We start from the raw sequence: 27,386 nt of genomic DNA on the forward strand, positions 1-27,386 counted from the left end.
GCCCAAGGGAAGAAATAGAGGAAGCTAAGGCAGGGAGGCGTCGGTATGAGGCCATGTACGCGCTGAGGGAGAAGCACGAGAGGCACCCCCAATAATTTTTGGGGAGGGGGCACACGGGTAGTTTGGCTGGGCCAAGGATGAGCCCTAAGCCAGCTACCCGTGCTTATATGGAGAAGTGTATGGAGTGGAGGGTGCCGAAGTTTGAAGAAGTGCGCACAATCTCGCCCATACGCACGCACAGTCCAGTGTGAGTTTTTCCAGCCCCTCGCAGATGCCGTGCTAGAGTGGGCATCCAGCCTGGTAGGAGGATGCCTGCACAGTGCGTCTGGTTACCGGTGCGCCTCCTAGAAACAGGCTACCCTACGCCCGCTCTACGCACGGTAACCATCAGGCCCCTGCACAGCCCAGTTCGCCCTGTCCTAGCACCCCGCTCGTACAGGGCTGCTAGTTCCATCCAGCCAGGACGGGTTGTGCAGGAGGTGCAATCAAGACCGCCTGTGCGCCTCCATGGCCCAGTATTTCCAGTTCCCGCCTCTCGTGCTGACCCGGAAGTGCGAACCCCTAGTCTGGCACGTCAAGTACCAGCACCACGCATCAAGCTTCCAGTGAGTCAGCCTAGTCCTACTCAGCCTGTTCCCACTCCTCGCACTAGCCATGAGGTGCGTGTTCCCAAACTGTGATTTCCAGTACCAGCACCACGCATCAGGCTTCCAGTGCGTAATATTAGTTCCACTTGGCCGGTTCCTGCTTCCCGCACTAGCCCTAGGCTGCGTGTCTTCAGCCTGGTACCTCCACTACCAGCCCCACGCATCAGGCTTCCAGTGCATCAGCCCAGCCTCGAGCTTCCGGAAACAGTGCCCCGTCCAGAGTGTCCGGAGACAGTGCCCTGTCCAGAGTATCCGACAACAGTGCCCCGTCCAGAGTATCCGACAACAGTGGCCCGTCCAGAGTATCCGACAACAGTGCCCCGTCCAGAGTATCCGACAACAGTGCCCCGTCCAGAGTATCCGACAACAGTGCCTTGTCCAGAGTATTCGGCAACAGTGCCCCGTCCAGACTATCCGACAACATTACCCCGTCATGAGTATCTGGTGAGAGTGTTAAGCCCGGAACCGAGTGAGACGGCCAACAGTTCGGAACCAAGGGAGACGGCCCACTGTGCAGAACCGAGTGAGACGGCCTACAGTTCGGAACCAAGGGAGACGGCCCACTGTGCAGAACCGAGTGAGACGGCCTAAAGTTCGGAACCAAGGAAGACGGCCCACTGTGCAGAACCGAGTGAGTCTGCCTGCGATCCGGAACCGAGTGAGTCTGCCTGCGATCCGGAACCGAGTGAGTCTGCCTGCGATCCGGAACCGTAGATCCTCGAGCCCTGCTCATTATACCTTATCCAAACTCTCAGTTCCACCACCCACATATGCGATGACATCACCTGGTTTCAATGATGTTTCTAGAGACAATATCTCTCTCATCATCACTCAATACCTAAGTTTACCTCCACTGTATTCACATCCTACCATACCTTTGTCTGTACATTATACCTTGAAGCTATTTTATCGCCCCCAGAAACCTGCTCCTTTTACTCTCTGTTCCGGACATTCTAGACGACCAATTCTCATAGCTTTTAGCCGTACCCTTATCCTACTCTGTTCCTCTGGCGATATAGAGGTGAATCCAGGCCCTGCAGTGCCTAGCTCCACTCCTATTCCCCAGGCGCTCTCTTTTGATGACTTCTGTAACCATAATAGCCTTGGTTTCATGCATGTTAACATTAGAAGCCACCTCCCTAAGTTTGTTTTATTCGCTGCTTTAGCACACTATGCCAACCCGGATGTCCTAGCCGTGTCTGAATCTTGGCTTTGGAAGACCACCAAAAACTCTGAAATCTCCATCCCTAACTACAACATTTTCAGACAAGATAGAATGGCCAAAGGGGGCGGTGTTGCAATCTACAGACAAGATAGAATGGCCAAAGGGGGCGGTGTTGCAATCTACTACAGAGATCGCCTGCAGAGTTCTGTCCTACTATCCAGGTCTGTACCCAAACAATTTGAACTTCTACTTTTAAAACTCCACCTCTCTAAAAACAAGTCTCTAACTGTTGCCGCCTGCTATAGACCACCCTCTGCCCCCAGCTGTGCTCTGGACACCATATGTGAACTGATTGCCCCCATCTATCTTCAGAGCTCGTGCTGCTAGGTGACCTAAACTGGGACATGCTTAACACCCCAGCCATCCTACAATCTAAGCTCGATGCCCTCAATCTCACACAAATTATCAATGAACCTACCAGGCACCACCCCAAAGCTGTAAACACGGGCACCCTCATAGATATCATCCTAACCAACTTGCCCTCCAAATACACCTCTGCTGTTTTCAACCAAGATCTCAGTGATCACTGCCTCATTGCCTGCATCCGTAATGGGTCAGCGATCAAACGACCTCCACTCATCAATGTCAAATGCTCCCTGAAACACTTCCGCGAGCAGGCCTTTCTAATCGATCTGGCCCGGGTAATCTGGAGGATATTGACCTCATCCCTTCAGTAGAGGATGCCTGGTTATTTTTTTTAAATGCATTCCTAACCATCTTAAATAAGCATGCCCCATTCAAGAAATTTAGAACCAGGAAAAGATATCGCCCTTGGTTCTCTCCAGACCTGACTGCCCTTAGCCAACACAAAAACATCCTGTGGCGTTCTGCATTAGCATCGAACAGCCCCCGTGATATGCAACTTTTCAGGGAAGTTAGAAACCAATATACACAGGCAGTTAGAAAAGCCAAGGCTAAGAAATTTGCTTCCTGCAACACAAACTCAAAAAGGTTCTGGGACACTGTAAAGTCCATGGAGAATAAGAACACCTCCTCCCAGCTGCCCACTGCACTGAGGATAGGAAACTCTGTCACTACCGATAAATCCACTATAATTGAGAATTTCAATAAGCATTATTCTACGGCTGGCCATGCTTTCCACCTGGCTACCCCTACCCCGGTCAACAGCACTGCACCCCCTAAAGCAACTCGCCCAAGCCGTCCCCATTTCTCCTTCTCCCAAATCCAGTCAGCTGATGTTCTGAAAGAGCTGCAAAATCTGGACCCCTACAAATCAGCCGGGCTAGACAATCTGGACCCTTTCTTTCTAAAATGATCAGCCGAAATTGTTGCAAGCCTTATTACTAGCTTGTTCAACTTCTCTTTCGTGTCGTCTGAGATTCCCAAAGATTGGAAAGCAGCTGCGGTCATCCCCCTCTTCAAAGGGGGGACACGCTTGACCCAAACTGCTACAGACTTATATCTATCCTACCCTGCCTCTTTAAAGTCTTCGAAAGCCAAGTCAACAAACAGATTACCAACCATTTTGAATCCCACCGCACCTTCTCCGCTATGCAATCTGGTTTCAGAGCTGGTCATGGGTGCACCTCAGCCACGCTCAAGGTCCTAAACGATATCTTAACCGCCATCGATAAGAAAAAATACTGTGCAGCCGTATTTATTGCCATGGCCAAGGCTTTCGACTCTGTCAATCACCACATCCTCATCAGCAGACTCAACAGCCTTGGTTTCTCAAATGATTGCCTCGCCTGGCTCACCAACTACTTCTCTGATAGAGTTCAGTGTGTCAAATCGGAGGGCCTGTTGTCCGGGCCTCTGGCAGTCTCTATGGGGGTGCCACAGGGTTCAATTCTCATGCCGACTCTTTTCTCTGAATACATCAATGATGTCGCTCTTGCTGCTGGTGAGTCTCTGATCCACCTCTACGCAGACGACACCATTCTGTATACTTCTGGCCCTTCTTTGGACACCGTGTTAACTTTTTAGTGACAGGGGGCAGTATTCGGAAATTCAGATGAATGACGTGCCCAAATTAAACTGCCTGCTACTCGGGCCCAGAAGGTAGGATATGCATATTAGTAGATTTGGATAGAAAACACTCTGAAGTTTCTAAAACTGTTTGAATGATGTCTGTGAGTATAACAGAACTCATATGGCAGGCTAAAACCTGAGAAAAAATCCAACCAGGAAGTGGTTTGTAGTTTTTCAACTGATTGCCTTTCCAAACTACAGTGTCTGTGGGGTCATTTTGCACTTCCTAAGGCTTCCACTAGATGTCAACAGTCTTTAGAACCTTGTTTCATGCTTCTACTGTTACTAGGGAGAGAATAAGAGCTGCCTCAAGCCTGAGACCAACGAGTTGTTTACTGCGCAGGCATGCAGGCGCACCGTTCCTTCTTTTTCCTCTGTAATGAATACGCTATTGTCCGGTTGGATATATTATCGAAGATTTATGTTAAAAAGACCCTAAGGGTTGATTGTGAACATCGTTTGACATGTTTCTAAGAACGGTAATGGAACTATTTGACTTTTCGTCTCGGGTTTTGCGCTGGCGCATTATGCCTTTGGATTAGTGATCTGAACGCGTGAACAAAACGGAGGTATTTGGACATAAATATGGAGTTTATCGAACAAAACAAACATTTCTTGTGGAAGTGGGAGTCCTGGGAGTGCATTCTGACGAAGATCAGCAAAGGTAAGTGAAGATTTATAATACTATTTCTGAGTTTAGTTGACTCCAGAACTTGGCGGGTAACTGTATAGCTTGCTTTGATGGCTGAGCTCTGTACTCAGAATATTGAACAGTGTGCTTTCGCCGTAAACCTATTTTGAAATCTGACACAGCGGTTGCGTTAAGGAGAAGTGTATCAATAATTCTTTCAATAACTGTTGTAAATTTTATCAACGTTTATGATGAGTATTTTTGTAAATTGATGTGCTCAATCACCGGAAGTTTTGGGAGGCAAAACATTTCTAAACATCACGCGCCAATGTAAAATGGGGTTTATGGATATAAATATGAACTTTATCAAACAAAACATACAAGTATTGTGTAACATTGAGTCCTGGGAGTGTCATCTGATGAAGATCATCAAAGGATAGTGATACATTTTAGCTGTATTTCTGGTTTTTCTGACGCCTCTCCTTGCTTGGAAAATGGCTGTGTGGTTTTTCTTGTTTAGGCGCTGTCCTAACAGCGCTGCTATTTCACTGGCTGTTGGCAGTGTATCCCGCGGGTGGGACGCTAGCGTCCCACATGTCCCAGAGAGTTAACTAACCTCCAGATGAGCTTCAATGCCATACAACTCTCCTTCCATGGCCTCCAAGTGCTCTTAAATACAAGTAAAACTAAATGCATGCTCTACAACCAATCGCTGCCTACACCTGCCTGCCCGTCACTGCCTGCACCTGCCTGCCCATCACTACTCTGGACGGTTCTGACTTAGAATATGTGGACAATTACAAATACCTAGGTGTCTGGTTAGACTGTAAACTCTCCTTCCAGACTCACATCAAACATCTCCAATCCAAAGTTAAATCTAGAATTGGCTTCCTATTTTGCAACAAAGCATCTTTCACTCATGCTGCCAAACATACTCTCGTAAAACTGACCATCCTACCGATCCTCGACTTCGGCGATGTCATTTACAAAATAGCCTCCAATACCCTACTCAATAAATTGGATGCAGTCTATCACAGTGTCATCCGTTTTGTCACCAAAGCCCCATATACTACCCACCACTGTGACCTGTACGCTCTCGTTGGCTGGCCCTCGCTTCATACTCGTCGCCAAACCCACTGGCTCCAGGTCATCTACAAGACCCTGCTAGGTAAAGTTCCCCCTTCTCTCAGCTCGCTGGTCACCATAGCAGCACCCACCAGTAGCACGCGCTCCAGCAGGTATATCTCTCTGGTCACCCCCAAAGCCAATTCCTCCTTTGGCCGTCTCTCCTTCCAGTTTTCTGCTGCCAATGACTGGAACGAACTACAAAAATCTCTAAAACTGGAAACACTTATCTCCCTCACTAGCTTTAAGCACCAGCTGTCAGAGCAGCTCACAGATTACTGCACCTGTACATAGCCCATCTATAATTTATCCCAAACAACTACCTCTTCCCCTACTGTATTTATTTATTTATTTTGCTCCTTTGCACCCCATTATTTCTATTTCTACTTTGCACTTTCTTCCACTGCAAATCTACCATTCCAGTGTTTTACTTGCTATATTGTATTTACTTTGCCACCATGGCCTTTTTTGCCATTACCTCCCTTATTTCACCTCATTTGCTCACTTTGTATATAGACTTATTTTTGTACTATATTATTGACTTTATGTTTGTTTTACTCCATGTGTAACTCTGTGTTGTTGTATGTGTCAAACTGCTTGCTTTATCTTGGCCAGGTCGCAATTGTAAATGAGAACTTGTTCTCAACTTGCCTACCTGGTTAAATAAAGGTGAAATATATATCTTTTTTTAATTTAAAAATCTGCACATATATCACTCCAGTGTAAATTACTAAATTGTAATTACTTCGCCACTATTGGCCTATTTATTGCCTTACCTCCATCCTTCATTTGCACACACTGTATACAGATTTTTCTAGTGTGTTGTTTTCTGTACAATTGTTTATCCCATGTGTAACTCTGTGTTGTTTTTGTCGCAATGCTTTGCTTTATCTTGACCAGGTCGCAGTTGTAAATGAGAATTTGTTTTCAACTGGCCTGCCTGGTTAAATAAAGGTGAAACAAATAAATACAATTGTTGTGATTGCGGCTGAAAGTTTTTGGGGACTCAGGGAGAGGCATTACAAGGAATCCTGTCCACTAATGTTCCGTCCTCACAGGCCCCTGAGCCTGTGTAGGGATGTGATTTGGAGTATGGCGGAAGGAGTGGGATGTTTTTTTTTTTTTATTATTTTTTTTTTTTGCATGGTACATGGTGGGTTTATTCTCATTCACTAGCCGTACAGTAGGGGGCGGCATGCACCTTTAACGTTTGTTTGCGGACCGCCATAATACCAGAGGAGAAGAAGAAAGCAAAGACAGTATAGTATGAAGCTAGGCCAACACTGCTTGTAGGCGATGTCATGGTGATGTTGGCTAGCTAAGCTCATGCGTAGAAACACGTCATCGGGTTTAATGGTCTCTCGCGCCAAACTGCGCATGTGCATAGGCCGTCAAATCAAAGGCACTCCTTCAATATAAAGTTGTTTTTGACGAAAATGAAAACGTGTCAGTTTGTCACTTTAACGAGGTTGGAGTAATACGAAGTTCAACTACTTAAAACATTGGCTCGAATCTAGGTTGCGCCTTTAGATTTCGAGAAAATGAACAACTAAGGAAGAATGTTTTACTTCTCTCATTGACTTCTCGAACCCCTAACCCACAGCCTGCTCATGTTTGGTCTGTTTCGCTAGCGTTCCCGGAAGACTCGCGATGCTGCGCTTCTGGGTTTAGAAACTCTGTGAATAAAGTGTCTAGGCTGCCGGAAAACCACACGAAGAAGAATTTTATTCTCGCGAGATGTGAGAAACAGCGCCCCTCTGTTTGATTGACGGCAGGGAGGAAAAGGGAGGGGAGAATAACCTCCGCGCCTGGCGATAGCAGCAGGCTATACAAACACACAACTGTTACAATCTTACTCCAATAATACACATGAGTGTTATTCTTCTTCGAACGCTAACAGATAACGTCGTCTCACCGATTGCTTTTCTGCTCATACTCAATCGGAGAGGAGGTAAAAACAAAGGACTAATTCCAAAAAGAGGAAAAGCGGCCTATTTTTGTTCTTGATATCCTGGTGCCGCCGGTGCAAGCTCGCACGGCCGGCGTAAATATACTCCGGTGCTCTGACGGGCGCTTATTTTACTTCTTCAACAAAGATGTCCATACTCTCTTTTCATTCTCCACTACCTCTTCCAGTTTACCCCCTCTTGTTAGTTATCCTGCACTAACTGGCTTTTACTCCGTGCGCTAGTGGGAGCCAAGGCGGCCTGTTTTGTTTTCGCAGCGTAGCCGCCATGAACCGCGGACAACAACAGAATCCGAGCGTGCTGCTTGCTGACTATCACTGCCTACGTGCCACGAATATGCAGGCCAGAAGTAGAGGAGCCAACTTTAGCTAAAACTCTGAGGAAGATGCGAATAAGGAAGGAATGCGGGAGAATAAACGAATAAGATTATACTATTAACGTTAGCAAAGCAGCTGTGTTTGAATTTGGTACGAAGGTGTCTAACAGTAGGTAATTGGAGGCCGGAGTTGGAGAAAGAGCGCCACCAGTGACTGTATTGTTGTTGAATTACAAGTCGACCAGCGAGGGCTGCTCGCTTCACGGATGCTGTGAGAGACAAGTGAACGGGCTTTGATAAATTCATTTGCTCGAGATTTATTTTGTATGTATGCACTTAATGGGATTAACAGTTTTATTTTTATGCCATGATGATCATTTGGGCATATTTCGTGCCGTGGAAAAGAGGAAAACGCTAACGATGAATTGGTTGTGATTATGAATACAGTAATGTTCTACCCATGCTACCACGGACATAGACTTCATACCTGTATGTTTGTAACTGATTTGCCGCTAACTTACCTTCTAGCTGTATCACACATTTACCTATTTGGTGCATAGACTCTTACCAGCACTATTTTGGCGATAAAGCTAAGCTAGGTTAGCACCATTAGTAGTTAGCTAGCTACACCACCCATCTATGCCCTCCCATCCTCCTTTAGGGTAATAGAACGGACGACGAGGGAGCTGTGAGGCTCTTCTCCATTTAAACGGGAGCCACAAGACTTTCACCGGAGGACTTGTGCGTGTGTGTTTGCTCGTTTTTTTTCCTCGGACTGGATGTTTCCGTCCCTTGGCTGTTGAGATGAACCCGGTGAATGCCACCACTCTGTACGTGTCCGCGTGTCGTTCGGTGCTGCAGTGCGACCCTCGCGACCCCCGGGCCCTGGCGGAGCTCTACAAGCAGCTGCCCTTCTTCCGCCAGTCGCTGTCCTGCCTCGTGTGTGGTAAGTGCATCGGTAGTATTATTATTTGAAGGGACTCGGTTCCCCTGTATATATCCATATAGCTACTATACCTAACTAGTTTAGCTGTATCCCTCGCCATGGAACACCAGTCACTGTGACACACCCCCGTTCCCGTTGGACATCGGGGAGACTAGTTAGCCGATGGCGTGGATGTCTACTTAAACTAACTAGGTTAGCTACTGCAGGTCTCCCTACGATCCACTTCAATGTATTCCATAGCTTCACACTGATCCAGTCTTAGACTGGCTAATTTGACCGAATTGTTTGAATCAAATCAAACTAGTAGCTAGCTACTGCACGGGTTAGCTACATTTCCCCATTCTTCACAGCTAGGTAGCTAACCTCATCCAGCTAGCTAACCTCCCTGCTCCGCCACATGTGTAACTAAATCACTGTCGGACAGGTACATGTATTTGCACAGCCAGAACAGAAGCGAGTGTTTGTCAGATGTTTATTTATTCATTCAGCGTCCTTTGTTCTGTCCGGTGCCCTCGTGATTGTCAGTGGGGGGCATGTTTGTGTTGTGGGACGGTGCGTGCGCAGCGGAGCAGCCGCACTAGCTCAGTGAAGAATACTACTGGTGTGTTTCTTCTGGTTTTGGTGGGGGGGAGTGAGTATACACGAGGTTCATTCAATGGGGTGACGTTTTTACTCGCTGTTTATTATCTATGCATAGTCACCTAACGTTACCTACATGTACAGTACATTGACTCGGTACCGGTACCCCCTGTATTTAGCCTCGTTATTTTGTTACTTTTTTTTGTTTATTTAGTAAGTGTTTTCTTAACTGCATTGTTGGTTAAGCACGTGTAAGCACATGTTTCGTTTTATTTTTATGTAACCTTTATTTAACTTGGCAAGTCAGTTAGGAACAAATTCTTATTTATAATGACGGCCTAGGAACAGTGGGTTAACTGTCTTGTTCAGGGGCAGAACGACAGATGTTTACCTTGTCTGCTCGGGGATTCGATCCAGCAAACTTTCGGTTACTGGCCCACTAAACATGACTGAAGTCGGAACTGCGGCCGCTTTAGTGTGACGGGTAGAGGACGCATCAAACATGGTCTATATCTAAGGCGTTTTTGTTGTTGTTTATAAACGGAACTCCCTCCATCTGCAGCCTGAGCCCCCTCTCTCAGCTGCCATCCCTAACGACCACCGTCGCTAAGGAAGCTGCTCTCAAAGCACAGCGGTCATCAAGCCTTGCAGAGGCAATCAGTGTTGAGCCGCCGCTTTCAATATTACCGCTTTATAAACGGTTGAAATATGCATTTAACAGAATATGAACCCTCTTCACTTTCTACCTGGACCATGATGATATACTATTTATATGACAAAGGGGTTTCTTCAAAACCAATGTCGTTGACTTAATTGACATGGTGTTGTGCTCACTTCATTACAGTTGAATATTCAGAGCGGAAGAGCAATTGAATGAATCACTTTTATATATAGCCCACCTCCTCAGTACTCATTATCATCAGTCCACTGCTAAGCTTCATATAATCAACTTGTTATTAATAATGATTATGGCTCCTGTTTATTGTGTTATGTTGTATGGACAATTGTAATGCTGCCGTTGGAGTGATTTATATCTCAACTGTTCTCACCCAGTTGAATAAAGGATAAATGAATGTTTGTCTTAGCATAAATGCCTGAAAATGATTCTCTTCTCCAGGTAACCTGCTGCAGGACCCCATAGCGCCCACTAACTCCCAGTGCCAGCACTATGTGTGTCGCGGCTGTAAGGGCCAGAGGATGCTGCTCAAGCCGTCCTGTTCTTGGTGTAAAGACTACTCCCGCTTCCAGGAGAACAGACAGCTCTCCTTATTGGTCCACTGCTACAGGAAGCTCTGCCTCTACATCGCCCAATCACCTCTCGCCCCACACATTGCTAGCGCAGCCAGCGATTCGCCCGACCTCCTCGCCATTCTTAACGAGGGCCTGTCATTGGCCGAAAGCGAGCAGGAAGGGGAGGACATTATGGATTTGGCGAGCCAGACTCCGCCGACGGCCCCCTCAATTTCTGACCTCAGACCTACTGAGGCTCTGCCTGCAGAGGAGAGCCAGGAGGAGGGGCTTATCCCTGTGGGCGGGGTTAACGGGCTTCACGACTGTAACGGCCTGGTCAATCAGGACTTGCCACCACCTATTACCTTAGCTACAGGTGGAGGTGTTCTGAAGCAGGAGAGCTTGGGGGAGGAGCTACCTGTGTGTGTTGACGTGGTAGGTAGTGGGGAGGTGGGACTTTGTAACATTAGCACATTTGGGGAGGAGCTTAATAAACATGGTGGAGGTCTGTTGTTGAGCGTGGAGGAGGTTCTTAGGACCTTGGAGCCAGAACCCAACCCTGAACTGCCTGACCCCCAGCCAGACAATCCCTCTGTACCCCCCCACAATGGATCTTACTGCCCTCCTACCCCTGACTCCCCTCGCCTCACCCCCTCCCTCCCCCCAGAGAACATCCCTAGACTTCCCCTGCCTCCCCCCAGCCCACCCCTGCTCTCCCCCGCCTACCCCCACACTGCCACCGCAAGCGTTCACGCTCTGAGAGCGACAGTGAGAAGGTGCAGCCCCTCCCCATCGCCACCATCCTCAGAGGCCCACCCCTGGGCGCCACCAACCCCCTTCACCTCCCAACCGCCACTGTCAAACGGGAGCCCAAACTCCCTTCCGCCATCACCCCGCCTCACCTGGCGCCTGTGCCGAATGGAGGGCCTCCCAAGGTGGGTAAGACAATGCTGGTGTCATCCAAGGGACTGAAGAAGAGTCTGGAGCACCACGGGGGACCTAAGAAGGCCTACACCAAGGCCAGGCAGGGGGTCCCCAAGCCCCGCGCCCAGCCCCGTGACCGCCTGCCCCCCCACGGCCATGCTCACCCTCTCTCTCACCCACCCAGCCCCTCCAAGCCCCTGTACAAGAAGCCAGTGGAGAAGAAGGGCTGTAAGTGTGGGAGAGCCACTCAGAACCCCTCTGTTCTCACCTGCAGGGGGCAGCGCTGCCCCTGCTACTCCAACCGCAAGGTGAGTTACTATAGATTTACTATGGCTTGGTCTGACATCAGTGCTCCTCTATCTGTAGTTCACTGACTGTAAATAATATGAATATTCCTCCAAGGCATGTCTGGACTGTATCTGCCGCGGCTGCCAGAACTCCTACATGGCGAACGGGGAGAAGAAGCTGGAGGCGTTTGCGGTTCCAGAGAAGGCTCTAGAACAGACGCGGCTCACGCTCGGCATCAACCTGACCTCCATCACAGCTGCAGCCCTGCGTAGCCCGGCAACCAGCAACACCCCACACGGCAACCAGCTCATCACCACGGCAACAGGAGCGACAGGGGTGTCCTTCCTGTCCGGGGTGGGGGCAGGGCATGAGGACAGGGGGTATGATGATTCGCTGGACATGAGGTTTGACTGTTGAAGACCCGCCCTCCTTGGACATTATTGACCAATGGGCTGTGCAGATGGACCTGGAGGGGCGGGGTTGAGAATAAGGCAGCTACTGTGACAGGCGGTAGAGGGAGTGTTACTCAGAGACACATATACACTCTCCATACAGCGCCTGGAATGTGCTTTTGGTCTTATGTACTGATGACATGGAGATGGATGGAAGAGGGATATCGTTACTGTATGTTCAGAGATTTTTATTTTGTGAGGGTTAGAAGTTTTGTTTTGTACTATCGGTGATGTGTAGGGCATGACGTGTTGGCCTGCGATGGGCTCGTTGTGCTGTGTGTCAGAGGGGGGGTGGTACCGTAGATAGTGCACTTATTTTGGCCAGGACCTCAGTACACTAGATAGGGGTAGGCTGCTATTTGACAGGCCTCAGCCACAGACCGACATCAGTAGACTGACTGTAATTTATGAACTTTTGTTTTTGTACACAGAACTTATTAAATTCCATTTAAGAGGATGTTTTATGATATATTTTATAAGTTACATTAACAAACATTTGCAGTATTTATTGGATGTCACCTAACCTAGGTAGTGGTGGGCCACGCCCACTCCAACTGTCAGCCTATCAAATCCCATGTGGGCGGTTCTCTGTCTAAATGATGTCGCTGTCCTATTAGTGCTAGTTTCTGCTGTCTCCAGCTGTCCTTTTGTTTCCCTCGGGCATTAAAAACCTGTAATATACATGGAACATATTTCCACAAAAAAGAAAATCAAAACCTAAGTTGTGTTGTCTCTTTTTGACACTTACACCAAAGCAAAATTAAATGTCAGACTATTTAAAGTCCAATGAAATAATCACAATTCACATTACACAAATCGCTTCACATGACTTACCATGCACAATGCATACCTCCACCCTCTTTGTCCTGTGGAGTCAGCTCACCTGCAGTCTTTAGTATGACCACTGGTCGTCAGTAATATCTACCCGCCAGTAGGGGGCGGGAGATGCTTGATATAATGTCCACACATAAGACGCCTTGACTCAAGTCTGTTTTGTTGTGATAGATTGGTACTGAATGCTTACTGCTATATGTGACCACAAGCAATGATAGCCTATATTAGTTTCTTTGGTGTCTTTATTGGGCACATTTACAGACATGTTTTCTACATGAACATGAGAGCAGTTGGACTCCAGCACCGGTGATTAACAACCTATTTAGTGTGTGTCTCCATGGTAACGTCACTTCCACAGCCACACACATAATATCTGGATCTACAGGAGTCATGAATGAACGGTAAAATTATTCAACCCCCCCCCCTCCAGTGAGACGGGTTAACTGGCATCCCTGTCCAGACCTCTGCTTGTCTATAACTATGGATATATATATATCAGTCCATCATCTGTCGGGAGAATCAGTAAATCTTTTAGTAAAGTGAATATTACCCATGTCCTAACACTGGTTCCCATAGTGACAGTGGGTTTGGGCTACAGTACGCCTCCTGGGTCGTGGCCTGAAACATCTATACTGTGAAACAAAGTGAAAAAGTGCTGTATTGAATGTGTGGTCGCAGGCAGTGTTACTCAGGTGAGAGCTTGGGGTTGTGTTAAAAATATGACAGGCTACAATGAAACAACATTCAATGTCCATACAGTTATAACACAGAACCACCACACCAAAACACCCCACATTCATATTTACATTAAAATCATCTCTGAGTTCATACAAACAGGAGACTCATCCTTTTAGGATGGATGAAAAGAGTATTACGACTTATTCACAATCATCCCCTCACTTTTCATTGGTTGATTATTGGTCATTTGTCCAATGAAGTTCTAAAGCAGACGTTGAACCCCTACCTCACGCCACTCAGCTGCTTTTCATCCAATCAACACAGGCCTGCTGGCCTTGGACACAGCTCATTGGATGAGCCATGAGCGAAGGCTGGATCCTAGGCCCCAGGGTGGAAGATGATTGGATAACCACACAAGCACAGTGTCCAGCACAGTCACAGAGCTTAAAGCTTTGTAAAAAACACACACACACACAGAGCTCTCAAATGATTTGTCTGTCAGTACACACACATGGCTCCCAAACAGTGTGTATCCCAGATTCCAGCCCTCTGAGTCACCATACAGACGAACTCCTGACCTCTAGCTGACCAGGAATGCCCCGAAGAAGCTGCTCCTCTCGTCCATGTCGATGGCGGAGGCATTGCTAACGGTGACAAGGAGGTGATCTCCGGCAGCCAATGGGAACAGCCCCCCCTGGTGGGCGGAGTGCAGAGAGAACTGGGAGTCCCGGGACCAGCAGGAGGTCCTGCTTGTCTTCATCAGCAGGATGGGTACCGGGTAGGAGGACACCTGGCGGAGGAGACAGCACCATCACTACCTTCCATAAACACTTGCGATATCATATACAGTTGAAGTCGGAAGTCTACATACACTTAGGTTGGAGTCATTAAAACTCGTTTTTCAACCACTCCACAAATTTCTTGTTAACAAACTATAGTTTTGGCAAGTCGGTTAGGGCATCTACTTTGTGGATGACACAAGTCATTTTTCCAACAATTGTTTACAGACAGATTATTTCACTTATAATTCACTGTATCACAATTCCAGTGGGTCGGAAGTTTACATACACTAAGTTGACCGTGCCTTTAAACAGCTTGGAAAATTCCAGAAAATTATGTCATGGCTTTAGAAGCTTCTGATAGGCTAATTGACATAATTTGAGTCAATTGGAGGTGTACCTGTGAATGTATTTCAAGGCCTACCTTCAAGCTCAGTGCCTCTTTGCTTGACATCATGGGAAAATCAAAAGAAATCAGCAAAGACCTCAGAAAATAAATTGTAGACCTTCACAAGTCTGGTTCATCCTTGGGAGCAATTCCCAGACGCCTGAAGGTACCACATTCATCTGTACAAACAATAGTACGCAAGTATAAACACCATGGCACTACGCAGCCGTTATACCGCTCAGGAAGGAGACGCGTTCTGTCTCCTAGAGATGAACGTACATTGGTGCAAAAAGTGCAAATCAATCCCAGAACAACAGCAAAGGACCTTGTGAAGATGCTGGAGGAAACAGGTACAAAAGTATCTATATCCACAGTAAAACGAGTCCTATATCGACATAACCTGAAAGGCCGCTCAGCAAGGAAGAAGCCACTGCTCGAAAACCACCATAAAAAAGCCAGACTACGGTTTGCAACTGCACATGGGGACAAAGATCGTACTTTGAAGCAGACAAAGAAGCATACTTCCAAAGTTGTGGCAAAATGGCTTAAGGACAACAAAGTCAAGGTATTGGAGCGGCCATCACAAAGCCCTGAACTCAATCCTATAGATCATTTGTGGGCAGAACTGAAAAAGCGTGTGTGAGCAAGGAGGCCTACAAACCTGACTCAGTTACACCAGCTCTGTCAGGAGGAATGGGACAAAATTCACCCAAATTATTGTGGGAAGCTTGTGAAAGGCTACCTGAAATGTTTGACCCAAGTTAAACAATTTAAAGGCAATGCTACCAAATACTAATTGAGTGTATGTCAACTTCTGACCCACTAGGAATGTGATGAAAGAAATAAAAGTTGAAATAAATCATTCTGTCTACTATTATTCTGACATTTCACATTCTTAAAATAAAGTGGTGTTCCTAACTGACCAGACAGGGGATTTTTACTTGGATTAAATGTCAGGAATTGTGGGAAAACGGGAGTTTAAATGTATTTTGCTAAGGTGTATGTAAACTTCCGACTTCAACTGTAGCTATCCAAAATGTTAAAAACAAACGTTCTTATAGGACTAATGTTGAACACGACCGTGGCACCGTGAACTCACTTTCTTATAGACATACTGCAGCATGGGTCTCCCCCTCTGCTCCCTCTCCTCTTCCTCCTCCCCCCCCTCTCCCTCGGGGTGGGTGTGTCTGAAGTAGGTCTGGGCGTAGATATAATAGAGTCCTGGGCGAGGCACCACCAGCTCCCCGTCAACCAATCGGACTTCCTGAAGGAATGCCAGCCCTTTATGCCCCTCCCACCACGAGATCTTCTGCCCCTGCACACGCCGCCCCGGAGAACCTGTGGCCAGACAGGAAGGAGAAAGGCAATAGTAGGCAGGGTCAGGAGTTAGACAGAGCTAGGTCTTAAGACAGAATACAGTAGAATCGGTTGAGAATAGAACAGTCTACGGACACTGAGTATACGGAACATTAGGAACACCTATTGTGCAACAGCCTTTTGCCCTCAGAACAGCCTCAATTCGTCGGGGCATGGACTCTACAAGGTGTCGAAAGCGTTCCACAGGGATGCTGGCCCATGTTGACTCCAATGCTCCAATGTCAAGTTGGCTGGATGTCCTTTGGGTGGTAGACCATTCTTGATACACACGGGAAACGGTTGATGGTGAAAAACCCAGCAGCGTTGCAATTCTTGACACAAACCGGTGCGCCTGGCACCTACTAACATACCCTATTCAAAGACATTTAAATATTTTGTCTTGCCCATTCATCCTCTGAATGGCCCATAGACAATCCATTTCTCAATTGTCTCAAGGCTTAAAAATCCTTCTTTAACCTGTCTCCTCCCCTTCATCTACACTGATTGTAGTAGATTTAACAAATGACATCATTAAGGGACCATAGCTTTCACCTGGATTCACCTGGGCATGGAAAGAGTAGATGTTCTTAATGTTTTGTCCACTAAGTGTAAATGGCCTCAATCCCCTCAATAGATATTATTGAAAGTGTGCTATAAGATAAATAAAATACAATAAAATACTGTATGTCTACAGACTAGGCCTGGGCTATAAATGGAACACTTCACACCGAGCTGTCACTCTGTCCAGGGCTGGTGCATTCTACCAGATCTAACACTGGGTTAAAAGCTCACATGGGAGACATACTGCTTGATGTCTGTATTACTAGTTACTGTAGTGATATGTAATCCCTTTGACGCTCTCCTCTCCCCTCTCTCTGAAGTGTACTCACACACACCTGAACAACACAGCACACACAGGTGTGAGACACGGCCCCAGAGTCTAACCTGCATTCATCAAACTCTCAACACCAGGCTTCACAGGCTTATACACACACACACACACACACACACACACACACACACACACACACACACACACACACACACACACACACACACACACACACACACACACACACACACACACACACACACACACACACACACACACACACACACACACACACACAGAGTGTCTCTGTTGTAGTTGCAGAGTATGAAGGGTGAAAATGTAAACAGGTCTCACCTCCTCCCTCCCTCTCTGCTTTGGGAGTCAAGCTGCCAGTGACGTGGGCGGCGACATTGGGGCGAGAAGGAGCCCGGTCCTCCATCACCAGTGAGGGCAACACCCTGGACACCTCATCTGACAGAGAGAGAGCTAGAACATCAATTAGTTGTCCTAGTCAAACATCAGTCAGTGATAACAACATAGAACTTGTAAAATGGACATTCCCATTAAAGGTTACTTATATCTAGTGGTTTACTAGCGTCCTGTCCATAGCTGGAAATTGTACATCAAGCTTCCTCACGCTACAGAAAATGGAGATAGGCTCCTCACTCCTGCCATATGAGCCGTTCTGGACAAGGCTTGCTTACTTATTACTATGTCAGCTTTACTAATTCAAATCCCAGTCCGACAGGGAACGGGGCCGTTTTGCCCTAGTTCTATAAGTCAGACAGGTCATTATCTCACCTCGAACTGCTGAGGAGATCTCCCTCTGATATCGCTGAGACAAGGACTGAAGAGAGAGAGAGAGAGAGACGGCGGAGAAACAGAACAAAAGACAGACGGGGAGAGAAAGAAGAGAAAGACAATTTATTTAACATATTTCAAATAAAAGCCAAAACCTTCTTGAAAAAAGTGTGTGTGAGTGTATGTGTGTCTGCGTGTGTCTCTGGCCAGGTGAGTACATTCCAGTGTTGATTAAACCACAGTGGATCCCATCCCAGACTGCACTACAAAGACCCTATTGTATGTCTGAATCTCTTCTGAGGCGAGTGAAGTTGCTGATCTTTGGTCAGTTTTGCGTTTCCCCTCTAATGGTTAAGGTTAGGATTAAGGGTGAGTAATCTTATCCTAGATCTGTGGATAATGGTAAATGATCCTATCAGAAGACCTGGGACCCCTGCGAGGCGGATATCTACTCTATGAGGATGTGTGTTACCTTCTCTATGAGGGTGTGTGTTACCTTCTCTATGAGGGTGTGTGTTACCTTCTCTATGAGGATGTGTGTTACCTTCTCTATGAGGGTGTGTGTTACCTTCTCTATGAGGATGTGTGTTACCTTCTCTATGAGGGTGTGTGTTACCTTCTCTATGAGGATGTGTGTTACCTTCTCTATGAGGGTGTGTGTTACCTTCTCTATGAGGGTGTGTGTTACCTTCTCTATGAGGATGTGTGTTACCTTCTCTATGAGGGTGTGTGTTACCTTCTCTATGAGGATGTGTGTTACCTTCTCTATGAGGGTGTGTGTTACCTTCTCTATGAGGATGTGTGTTACCTTCTCTATGAGGATGTGTGTTACCTTCTCTATGAGGGTGTGTGTTACCTTCTCTATGAGGGTGTGTGTTACCTTCTCTATGAGGGTGTGTGTTACCTTCTCTATGAGGGTGTGTGTTACCTTCTCTATGAGGGTGTGTGTTACCTTCTCTATGAGGGCGTGTGTTACCTTCTCTATGAGGGTGTGTGTTACCTTCTCTATGAGGGTGTGTGTTACCTTCTCTATGAGGGTGTGTGTTACCTTCTCTATGAGGGTGTGTGTTACCTTCTCTATGAGGGTGTGTGTTACCTTCTCTATGAGGGTGTGTGTTACCTTCTCTATGAGGGTGTGTGTTACCTTCTCTATGAGGGTGTGTGTTACCTTCTCTATGAGGGCGTGTGTTACCTTCTCTATGAGGGTGTGTGTTACCTTCTCTATGAGGGTGTGTGTTACCTTCTCTATGAGGATGTGTGTTACCTTCTCTATGAGGGTGTGTGTTACCTTCTCTATGAGGATGTGTGTTACCTTCTCTATGAGGGTGTGTGTTACCTTCTCTATGAGGATGTGTGTTACCTTCTCTATGAGGGCGTGTGTTACCTTCTCTATGAGGGCGTGTGTTACCTTCTCTATGAGGGCGTGTGTTACCTTCTCTATGAGGGTGTGTGTTACCTTCTCTATGAGGGTGTGTGTTACCTTCTCTATGAGGGCGTGTAGTTGCTGTGTGACCTGCCAGCAGGGGTTTCCTCTCCCCTCGGTGGAGGAGCTTATGTATCCCCCTCTGAGGTCGGCCCGTGTCAGACACGACACACTGCTCCTTGCAAACATCTCCTTCATCTGAACAACACACACATTTCAATTAAATACTACACACCTCCACTGAACAACAAAGAGTATAGGCTAATGTTGTTAGGGATTCTTGGGGGACCAGAGTTGAGAACACTGCATCATAAACAGTTGTTTACTTGACTTCCTCTAGTTACACTGTAATCAAACTAATTCTGCCATGTCCAAACGGAGTGTCTGTCTGTATACGTCTTCAGAACATTTCTCTGCTGCTGTTTTTTAGGTTTCAGTTTCCTGTTGTATACAGGTTGGTAATGATTAACATCCATAACCACTGACCGTAATCACTGTCAGACAGACAGACAGACAGACAGACAGACAGACAGACAGACAGACAGACAGACAGACAGGCAGGCAGGCAGGCAGGCAGGCAGGCAGGCAGGCAGGCAGACAGACAGACAGACAGACAGACAGACAGACAGACAGACAGACAGACAGACAGACAGACAGACAGACAGACAGACAGACAGACAGGCAGGCAGGCAGACAGACAGAGGCAGACAGACAGACAGACAGAGAATGGGAGAGAGGGGGAGTATAGGGAAGCCAAGAGGGAGAGTCAGCATTGTTGCTCAATCATTATGGAAAGAATCCAGGTTACACAGCTGCATGAGAGAACACAAGGAGCCTAACAAAAGTCAAACATTTACAATTTCAACACCACTTGGACAATGCACTTAGAATACACTTAATGTTCCCTGCTAAAACAAGGTTAAACAATAAGAAAACAATACAATTGGATAATTGCCATATCAACAAAGTTTTCTTGCAGTCAATATTTTGCTCTCCGGGATCCTTGGGACTAATGTTAACTTGGAACTAATGTTACCCCATTGAAGTTTAACTTTAAAATGGTTAGGGTTAGAGTAAGTTAAGGGGTAATGTAGGGGTTCAGGTTAGGTTTAGGGTTTAGTCTAGGGACATCCCAAGGATTCCAGATAGCACTAACCTTTTGCAGTTCTCTGCACAGAACTTCCTTATTCCCAGGGCACATCACTACAACACAAACACTCCTTATCTTACAGAATGCACTGAGCGTCCTCTGCACACGTAGGCAATGTTTATTACAATCATCAAACAAGTCAGGGAAATAATTTGCAGAGCAACACGCAAAAAGCTTTGTTGGAACAGAACTACTTTCTCCAACTGTATGCGAATTGGCACTGCACTGCGCAACATCGCATAAACACAAGGTAAACAACCCATATCAAGCCTGGATCAAATACATTTCAAATACTTTCAACATACATCATTTAGTTGAAACAATGGAGCCAATGGAATAGTCACAAAAGTGCAAAATCCAAGCTCCATCAAGCGACCGTATATAGTAAGTGTATTTTTGCTACCCCTTTTATTCACCCGGTTCTTACCGTGTTGAGGACGTTAGTGAAGTACAGCACGGTGACAGTAACGGCCACGGTCTGCACCAGAATCGCAGCGAGCAGCAAAACCCCGAGAAATGAGACGCCGCTTGAGCCTCCCGCCATACCGAACACCGCCTCACGCCCTGCTCTGTTCCGCTCCGGTTCCAGACAAAAACGGAGTAGAGGGTAGCTAACTTCTGTCCCCCTCTCCCTCCAGCAAAGAGTGAGAGAGCGAGAGGCAGAGGGAGGAAAGGGAAAGTCAGAGTCAGGACAGCAGGCAAAACCACGGTGAAGAAAAGCTTGACGCAGTCTTGGAGGAACTTTCGGTTCTGGCTAAAAATAAACCAAACCTGAAATGCAATTATTATTACGCTAGGAAGTCAGTTTGCTACATAGATATAGGCTACATATCTATGTTCTGCCTACCAACATCTGCACTTCTTTCTTTGTAGGCATAGACGTATAGGTACGTGTCAATACGTTACGTTGTTATTATTCAATTCTAAAAGAAAAACAGGACTTTTCTGTCTGGCTAATAAATGGATCTTGTTTCTCAGTTCTGTATCTTAAACATCTGGCCTCAATATGTTCTCGGGCGTTTTTTTTGTTGGTCGGGGCCCCCATTTTTAGGAACTCCGTCGGGGTCTCAACTTACTGTTGAGAGTTTAAAATAGTAGAATACACAATGTGACATTTCGACATTTGGTAGTGCATCAGCAGTTTATTGCTTGTTATGTCAGTCACTCAGTTATCCCATGTCAGATTTCTTCTTTAGATTGCTAGGTAAACTAGTCTAGCTATAAACCTTGTAGTAGGCCTAGGCCTAATCAGTACCAATTGACCAACCGGGCATGCAGGGAATGTGCCCTGGGGCCCTGACCTCCAGGGGGCCCTTATTGATTTTGTTAGTCACTCTCACTCAGATATCATATGAAGGTGGCATAAGTCATGGCACAATGTGAATAGCAGGAAATTAGCTTTAAAACTGCTGCAGTTTCTCTCGCCCCAAAATGAGTAGGATTACATGAAATTATTTTAAAAGGTGTGGGGACCAAATCTCGCTTAGGGACCCAAAAAAGCTAGAGGCACTGGTGTGTGTGTCTGAGTCTGTCTCATCCAGGGGGACTTGGGGAGGTCTGAGTCTGTCTCATCCAGGGGGACTTGGGGAAGTCTGAGTCTGTCTCATCCAGGGGGACTTGGGGAGGTCTGAGTCTGTCTCATCCAGGGGGACTTGGGGAGGTCTGAGTCTGTCTCATCCAGGGGGACTTGGGGAGGTCTGAGTCTGTCTCATCCAGGGGGACTTGGGGAAGTCTGAGTCTGTCTCATCCAGGGGGACTTGGGGAGGTCTGAGTCTGTCTCATCCAGGGGGACTTGGGGAGGTCTGAGTCTGTCTCATCCAGGGGGGCTTGGGGAGGTCTGAGTCTGTCTCATCCAGGGGGGACTTGGGGAAGTCTGAGTCTGTCTCATCCAGGGGGACTTGGGGAAGTCTGAGTCTGTCTCATCCAGGGGGACTTGGGGAGGTCTGAGTCTGTCTCATCCAGGGGGACTTGGGGAGGTCTGAGTCTGTCTCATCCAGGGGGACTTGGGGAAGTCTGAGTCTGTCTCATCCAGGGGGGACTTGGGGAGGTCTGAGTCTGTCTCATCCAGGGGGACTTGGGGAAGTCTGAGTCTGTCTCATCCAGGGGGACTTGGGGAGGTCTGAGTCTGTCTCATCCAGGGGGACTTGGGGAGGTCTGAGTCTGTCTCATCCAGGGGGACTTGGGGAGGTCTGAGTCTGTCTCATCCAGGGGGGCTTGGGGAGGTCTGAGTCTGTCTCATCCAGGGGGACTTGGGGAGGTCTGAGTCTGTCTCATCCAGGGGGACTTGGGGAGGTCTGAGTCTGTCTCATCCAGGGGGACTTGGGGAGGTCTGAGTCTGTCTCATCCAGGGGGCTTGGGGAGGTCTGAGTCTGTCTCATCCAGGGGGACTTGGGGAAGTCTGAGTCTGTCTCATCCAGGGGGACTTGGGGAGGTCTGAGTCTGTCTCATCCAGGGGGACTTGGGGAGGTCTGAGTCTGTCTCATCCAGGGGGACTTGGGGAGGTCTGAGTCTGTCTCATCCAGGGGGGCTTGGGGAAGTCTGAGTCTGTCTCATCCAGGGGGACTTGGGGAGGTCTGAGTCTGTCTCATCCAGGGGGACTTGGGGAGGTCTGAGTCTGTCTCATCCAGGGGGGCTTGGGGAGGTCTGAGTCTGTCTCATCCAGGGGGCTTGGGGAAGTCTGAGTCTGTCTCATCCAGGGGGACTTGGGGAGGTCTGAGTCTGTCTCATCCAGGGGGACTTGGGGAGGTCTGAGTCTGTCTCATCCAGGGGGGCTTGGGGAAGTCTGTGTCATAGAGTCATCATCACTATTATATGGGGCCCTCGAGTGGCGCCGTGGAGTCTCATAGGGCGGAGCACAATTGGCCCAGCATTGTTTGGGTTTGGCCCGGGGTAGGCCATCATTGTAAATAAGAATTTGTTCTTAACTGACTTGCCTAGTTAAATAAAAATTGTTATCCCTGCTGAGAGTGTCTGGACTCAGTTTATCAATGATGTTACGTACACACACAAACCACACACAATGTCCACCCCAAAATCACTTTTTTAAAGGAACTTGACTACTTGCTTTCTTCCCCCCCTCTCTTCCCCTCTCTCTCTTCCCCTCCCCTCTCTTCCTCTGCCTCTCTTCCCTTCCCATCTCTTCCCCTGCCTCTCTGCCCATGCTTCTCTTCCCCTCCCCTCTCTTCCCTTCCCATCTCTTCCCCTGCCTCTCTGCCCATGCTTCTCTTCCCCTCCCCTCTCTTCCCTTCCCATCTCTTCCCCTCCCTCTCTTCCCTCCCTCATTTCCCCTCCGCTCTCTTCCTCTGCCTCTCTTCCTCTGCCTTTCTTCCCTTCCCATCTCTTCCCCTCCCTCTCCCCCCTTCTTCTCCTCCTTCTCTTCCTCTCTCTCTCTTCCCCACCCCTCTCTTCCTCTCCCTCTCTTCCCTTCCCATCTCTTCCCCTGCCTCTCTTCCCATGCTTCTCTTCCCCTCCCCTCTCTTCCCTTCCCATCTCTTCCCCTCCCTCTCCCCCCTTCTTCTCCTCCTTCTCTTCCTCTCTCTCTCTTCCCCACCCCTCTCTTCCTCTCCCTCTCTTCCCTTCCCATCTCTTCCCCTGCCTCTCTTCCCATGCTTCTACCTCTATCATCCATCCTCTCTCCATCCATTCTACCTCTCTCTATCCATCCTACCTCTCTCCACCCATCCTACCTCTCTCCATCCAGCTTACCTCTCTCCATCCATTCTACCTCTCCTTCTATTCTACCTCTCTCCATCTATTCTACCTCTCTCCATCTATTCTACCTCTCTCCATCTATTCTACTACTCCATCCATTCTACCTCTCTCCATCTATCCTACCTCTCTCCATCCTCTCTCCATCCATCCTACCTCTCTCCATCCTCTCTCCATCCATCCTCTCTCCATCTATCCTACCTCTCTCATCCATCCTACCTCTCTCCATCTATTCTACCTCTCTCCATCCTCTCTCCATCCATCCTCTCTCCATTTATCCTACCTCTCTCCGTCTATTCTACCTCTCTCCATCCATCCTACCTCTCTCCATCCTCTATCTATTCTACCTCTCTTCATCCTCTCCATCCATCCTCTCTCCATCCATCCTCTCTCCATCTATCCTACCTCCATCCATCCTACCGTTCTCCATCTAGCCTACCTCTCTTCATCCATCCTCTCTCCATCTATCCTACCTCTCTCCATCTATCCTACCTCTCTCCATCCTCTCTCCATCCATCCTCTCTCCATCTATCCTACCTCTCTCCATCTATTCTATCTCTCTCCATCTTTTCTACCTCTCTTCATCCATCCTACCTCTCTCTCTCCATCCATCCTACCTCTCTCCATCCATCCTCTCTCTCATCCATCCTCTCTCCATCCATACTACCTCTCTCCATCCATCCTACCTCTCTCCATCCATCATACCTCCCTCCGTCTATCCTACCTCTCTCCATCCATCCTACCTCTCTCCATCCATCCTACTTCTCTCATCCATCCTACCTCTCTCCATCTATCCTACCTCTCTCCATCCTCTCTCCATCCATCCTCTCTCCATCTATTCTACCTCTTTCCATCCTCTCTCCATCCATCCTACCTCTCTCCATCCTCTCTAAATCCATCCTCTCTCTCCATCCATCCTCTCTCCATCCATCCTACCTCTCCATCCTCTCTCCATCCATCCTACCTCTCTCCATCCTCTCTCCATCCATCCTCTCTCTCCATCCATCCTCTCTCCATCCATCCTACCTCTCTCCCATCCTCTCTCTCCATCATCCTCTCTCTCCATCCATCCTCTCTCCAACTATTCTACCTCTCTTCATCCATCCTACCTCTCTCCGTCCATCCTACCTCTCTCCATCCATCCTCTCTCCATCCATCCTCTCTCCATCTATCCTACCTCTCTCCATCCATCCTCTCTCCATCTATCCTACATCTCTCCATCCATCCTACCTCTCCATCTATTCTACCTCTCTCCATCCATCCTACCTCTCTTCATCCATCCTACCTCTCTCTGTCCATCCATCCTACCTCTCTCCATCCATCCTCTCTCTCATCCATCCTCTCTCCATCCATTCTACCTCTCTCCATCCATCCTACCTCTCTCCATCCATCATACCTCCCTCCATCTATCCTACCTCTCTCCATCCATCCTACCTCTCTCATCCATCCTACCTCTCTCCATCTATCCTACCTCTCTCCATCCTCTCTCCATCTATTCTACCTCTTTCCATCCTCTCTCCATCCATCCTACCTCTCTCCATCCTCTCTAAATCCATCCTCTCTCTCCATCCATCCTCTCTCCATCCATCCTACCTCTCCATCCTCTCTCCATCCATCCTACCTCTCTCCATCCTCTTTCCATCCATCCTCTCTCTCCATCCATCCTCTCTCCATCCATCCTACCTCTCTCCCATCCTCTCTCCATCATCCTCTCTCTCCATCCATCTTCTCTCCATCTATTCTACCTCTCTTCATCCATCCTACCTCTCTCCGTCCATCCTACCTCTCTCCATCCATCCTCTCTCCATCCATCCTCTCTCTCCATCCATCCTCTCTCCATCCATCCTACCTCTCTCCATCCATCCTCTCTCCATCTATCCTACCTCTCTCCATCTATCCTACCTCTCTCCATCCATCCTACTTCTCTCCATCCATCCTACCTCTCTCCATCCATCCTCTCTCCATCTATCCTACCTCTCTCCATCCATCCTCTCTCCATCTATCCTACCTCTCTCCATCCATCCTACCGCTCTCTATCTATCCTACCTCCATCCATCCTACCTCTCTCCATCTATTCTACCTCTCTCCATCCTCTCTCCATCCATCCTCTCTCCATCTATCCTACCTCTCTCCATCCATCCTCTCTCCATCCATCCTACCTCTCTCCATCTATTTTACCTCTCTCCATCCATCCTACTTCTCTCCATCCATCCTACCTCTCTCCATCCTCTCTCCATCTATTCTACCTCTCTCCATCCTCTCTCCATCCATCCTCTCTCATCCATCCTACCTCTCTCCATCCATCCTACCTCCATCCATCCTACCTCCCTCCAATCATCCTACCTCTCTTCATCCATCCTCTCTCCATCCATCCTCTCTCCATCCATCCTACCTCTCTCCATCCTCTCTCCATCCATCCTCTCTCTCCATCCATCCTCTCCCCATCTATTCTACCTCTCTCCATCCATCCTCTCTCTCCATCCATCCTACCTCTCTCCATCCATCCTCTCTCCGTCCATCCTCTCTCCATCCATCCTCTCTCCATCCATCCTACCTCCATCCATCCTCTCTCCATCCATCCTCTCTCTCCATCCATCCTCTCTCCATCCATCCTTCCTCTCTCCATCCATCCTCTCTCTCCATCCATCCTCTCTCCATCCATCCTACCTCTCTCCATCCCCTCTCCATCCATCCATCCTCTCTCTCCATCCATCCTCTCTCCATCCATCCTCTCTCCATCCATCCTACCTCTCCATCCATCCTCTCTCCATCCATCCTCTCTCTCATCCATCCTCTCTCCATCCATCCTTCCTCGCGCCATCCATCCTCTCTCTCCATCCATCCTCTCTCCATCCATCCTACCTCTCTCCATCCATTCTACCTCTCTCCATCCATCCTACCTCTCTCCATCCATCCTACCTCTCTCCATCCATCCTACCTCTCTCCATCCATCCTCTCTCCATCTATTCTACCTCTCTCCATCCATCCTACCTCTCTCCATCCATCCTACCTCTCTCCATCATCCTCTCTCCATCCATTCTACCTCTCTCCATCCATCCTACCTCTCTCCATCTATTCTACCTCTCTTATCCATCCTACCTCTCTCCATCCATCC

The 27,386-nt window shown here is 47.9% G+C and overlaps 2 protein-coding genes across 5 annotated transcripts; one reads left to right on the forward strand and one right to left on the reverse strand.

Annotated features, from left to right (window-relative positions):
- Positions 1–7,375: 7,375 nt before the first annotated feature.
- Positions 7,376–13,043, forward strand: LOC106590518 (E3 ubiquitin-protein ligase MSL2-like). Its single transcript, XM_014181606.2, is given in 4 exon segments — positions 7,376–8,849; positions 10,546–11,343; positions 11,346–11,890; positions 11,985–13,043. Coding segments are annotated over 4 exon segments (1,788 nt in total). The 5' UTR covers positions 7,376–8,707; the 3' UTR covers positions 12,288–13,043.
- A 337-nt stretch (positions 13,044–13,380) lies between these two features.
- LOC106590519 (tumor necrosis factor ligand superfamily member 10) lies at positions 13,381–21,447 on the reverse strand. Of its 4 annotated transcripts, none has more exons than XM_014181607.2 (6): positions 20,991–21,447; positions 19,471–19,611; positions 17,991–18,036; positions 17,544–17,675; positions 16,101–16,339; positions 13,381–14,624 (listed from the first exon to the last, which is right to left on the reverse strand). In XM_014181607.2, the coding sequence occupies exons 1-6, from the start codon at positions 21,105–21,107 to the stop codon at positions 14,415–14,417; spliced, it is 885 nt and encodes a 294-aa protein (XP_014037082.1). In that variant the 5' UTR covers positions 21,108–21,447; the 3' UTR covers positions 13,381–14,414. The 4 variants fall into 4 exon arrangements, with proteins under 4 accessions (XP_014037082.1, XP_014037083.1, XP_045566578.1 ...); XM_014181608.2 differs by having other exon boundaries at positions 17,544–17,660; positions 20,991–21,425; XM_045710622.1 differs by lacking the exon at positions 20,991–21,447 and adding an exon at positions 20,570–20,760.
- Between the last annotated feature and the right edge of the window lie 5,939 nt (positions 21,448–27,386).

Source organism: Salmo salar, chromosome ssa29 (genome assembly GCF_905237065.1).
Source record: "Salmo salar chromosome ssa29, Ssal_v3.1, whole genome shotgun sequence".
In the NCBI taxonomy this organism is placed as follows: domain Eukaryota; kingdom Metazoa; phylum Chordata; class Actinopteri; order Salmoniformes; family Salmonidae; genus Salmo; species Salmo salar.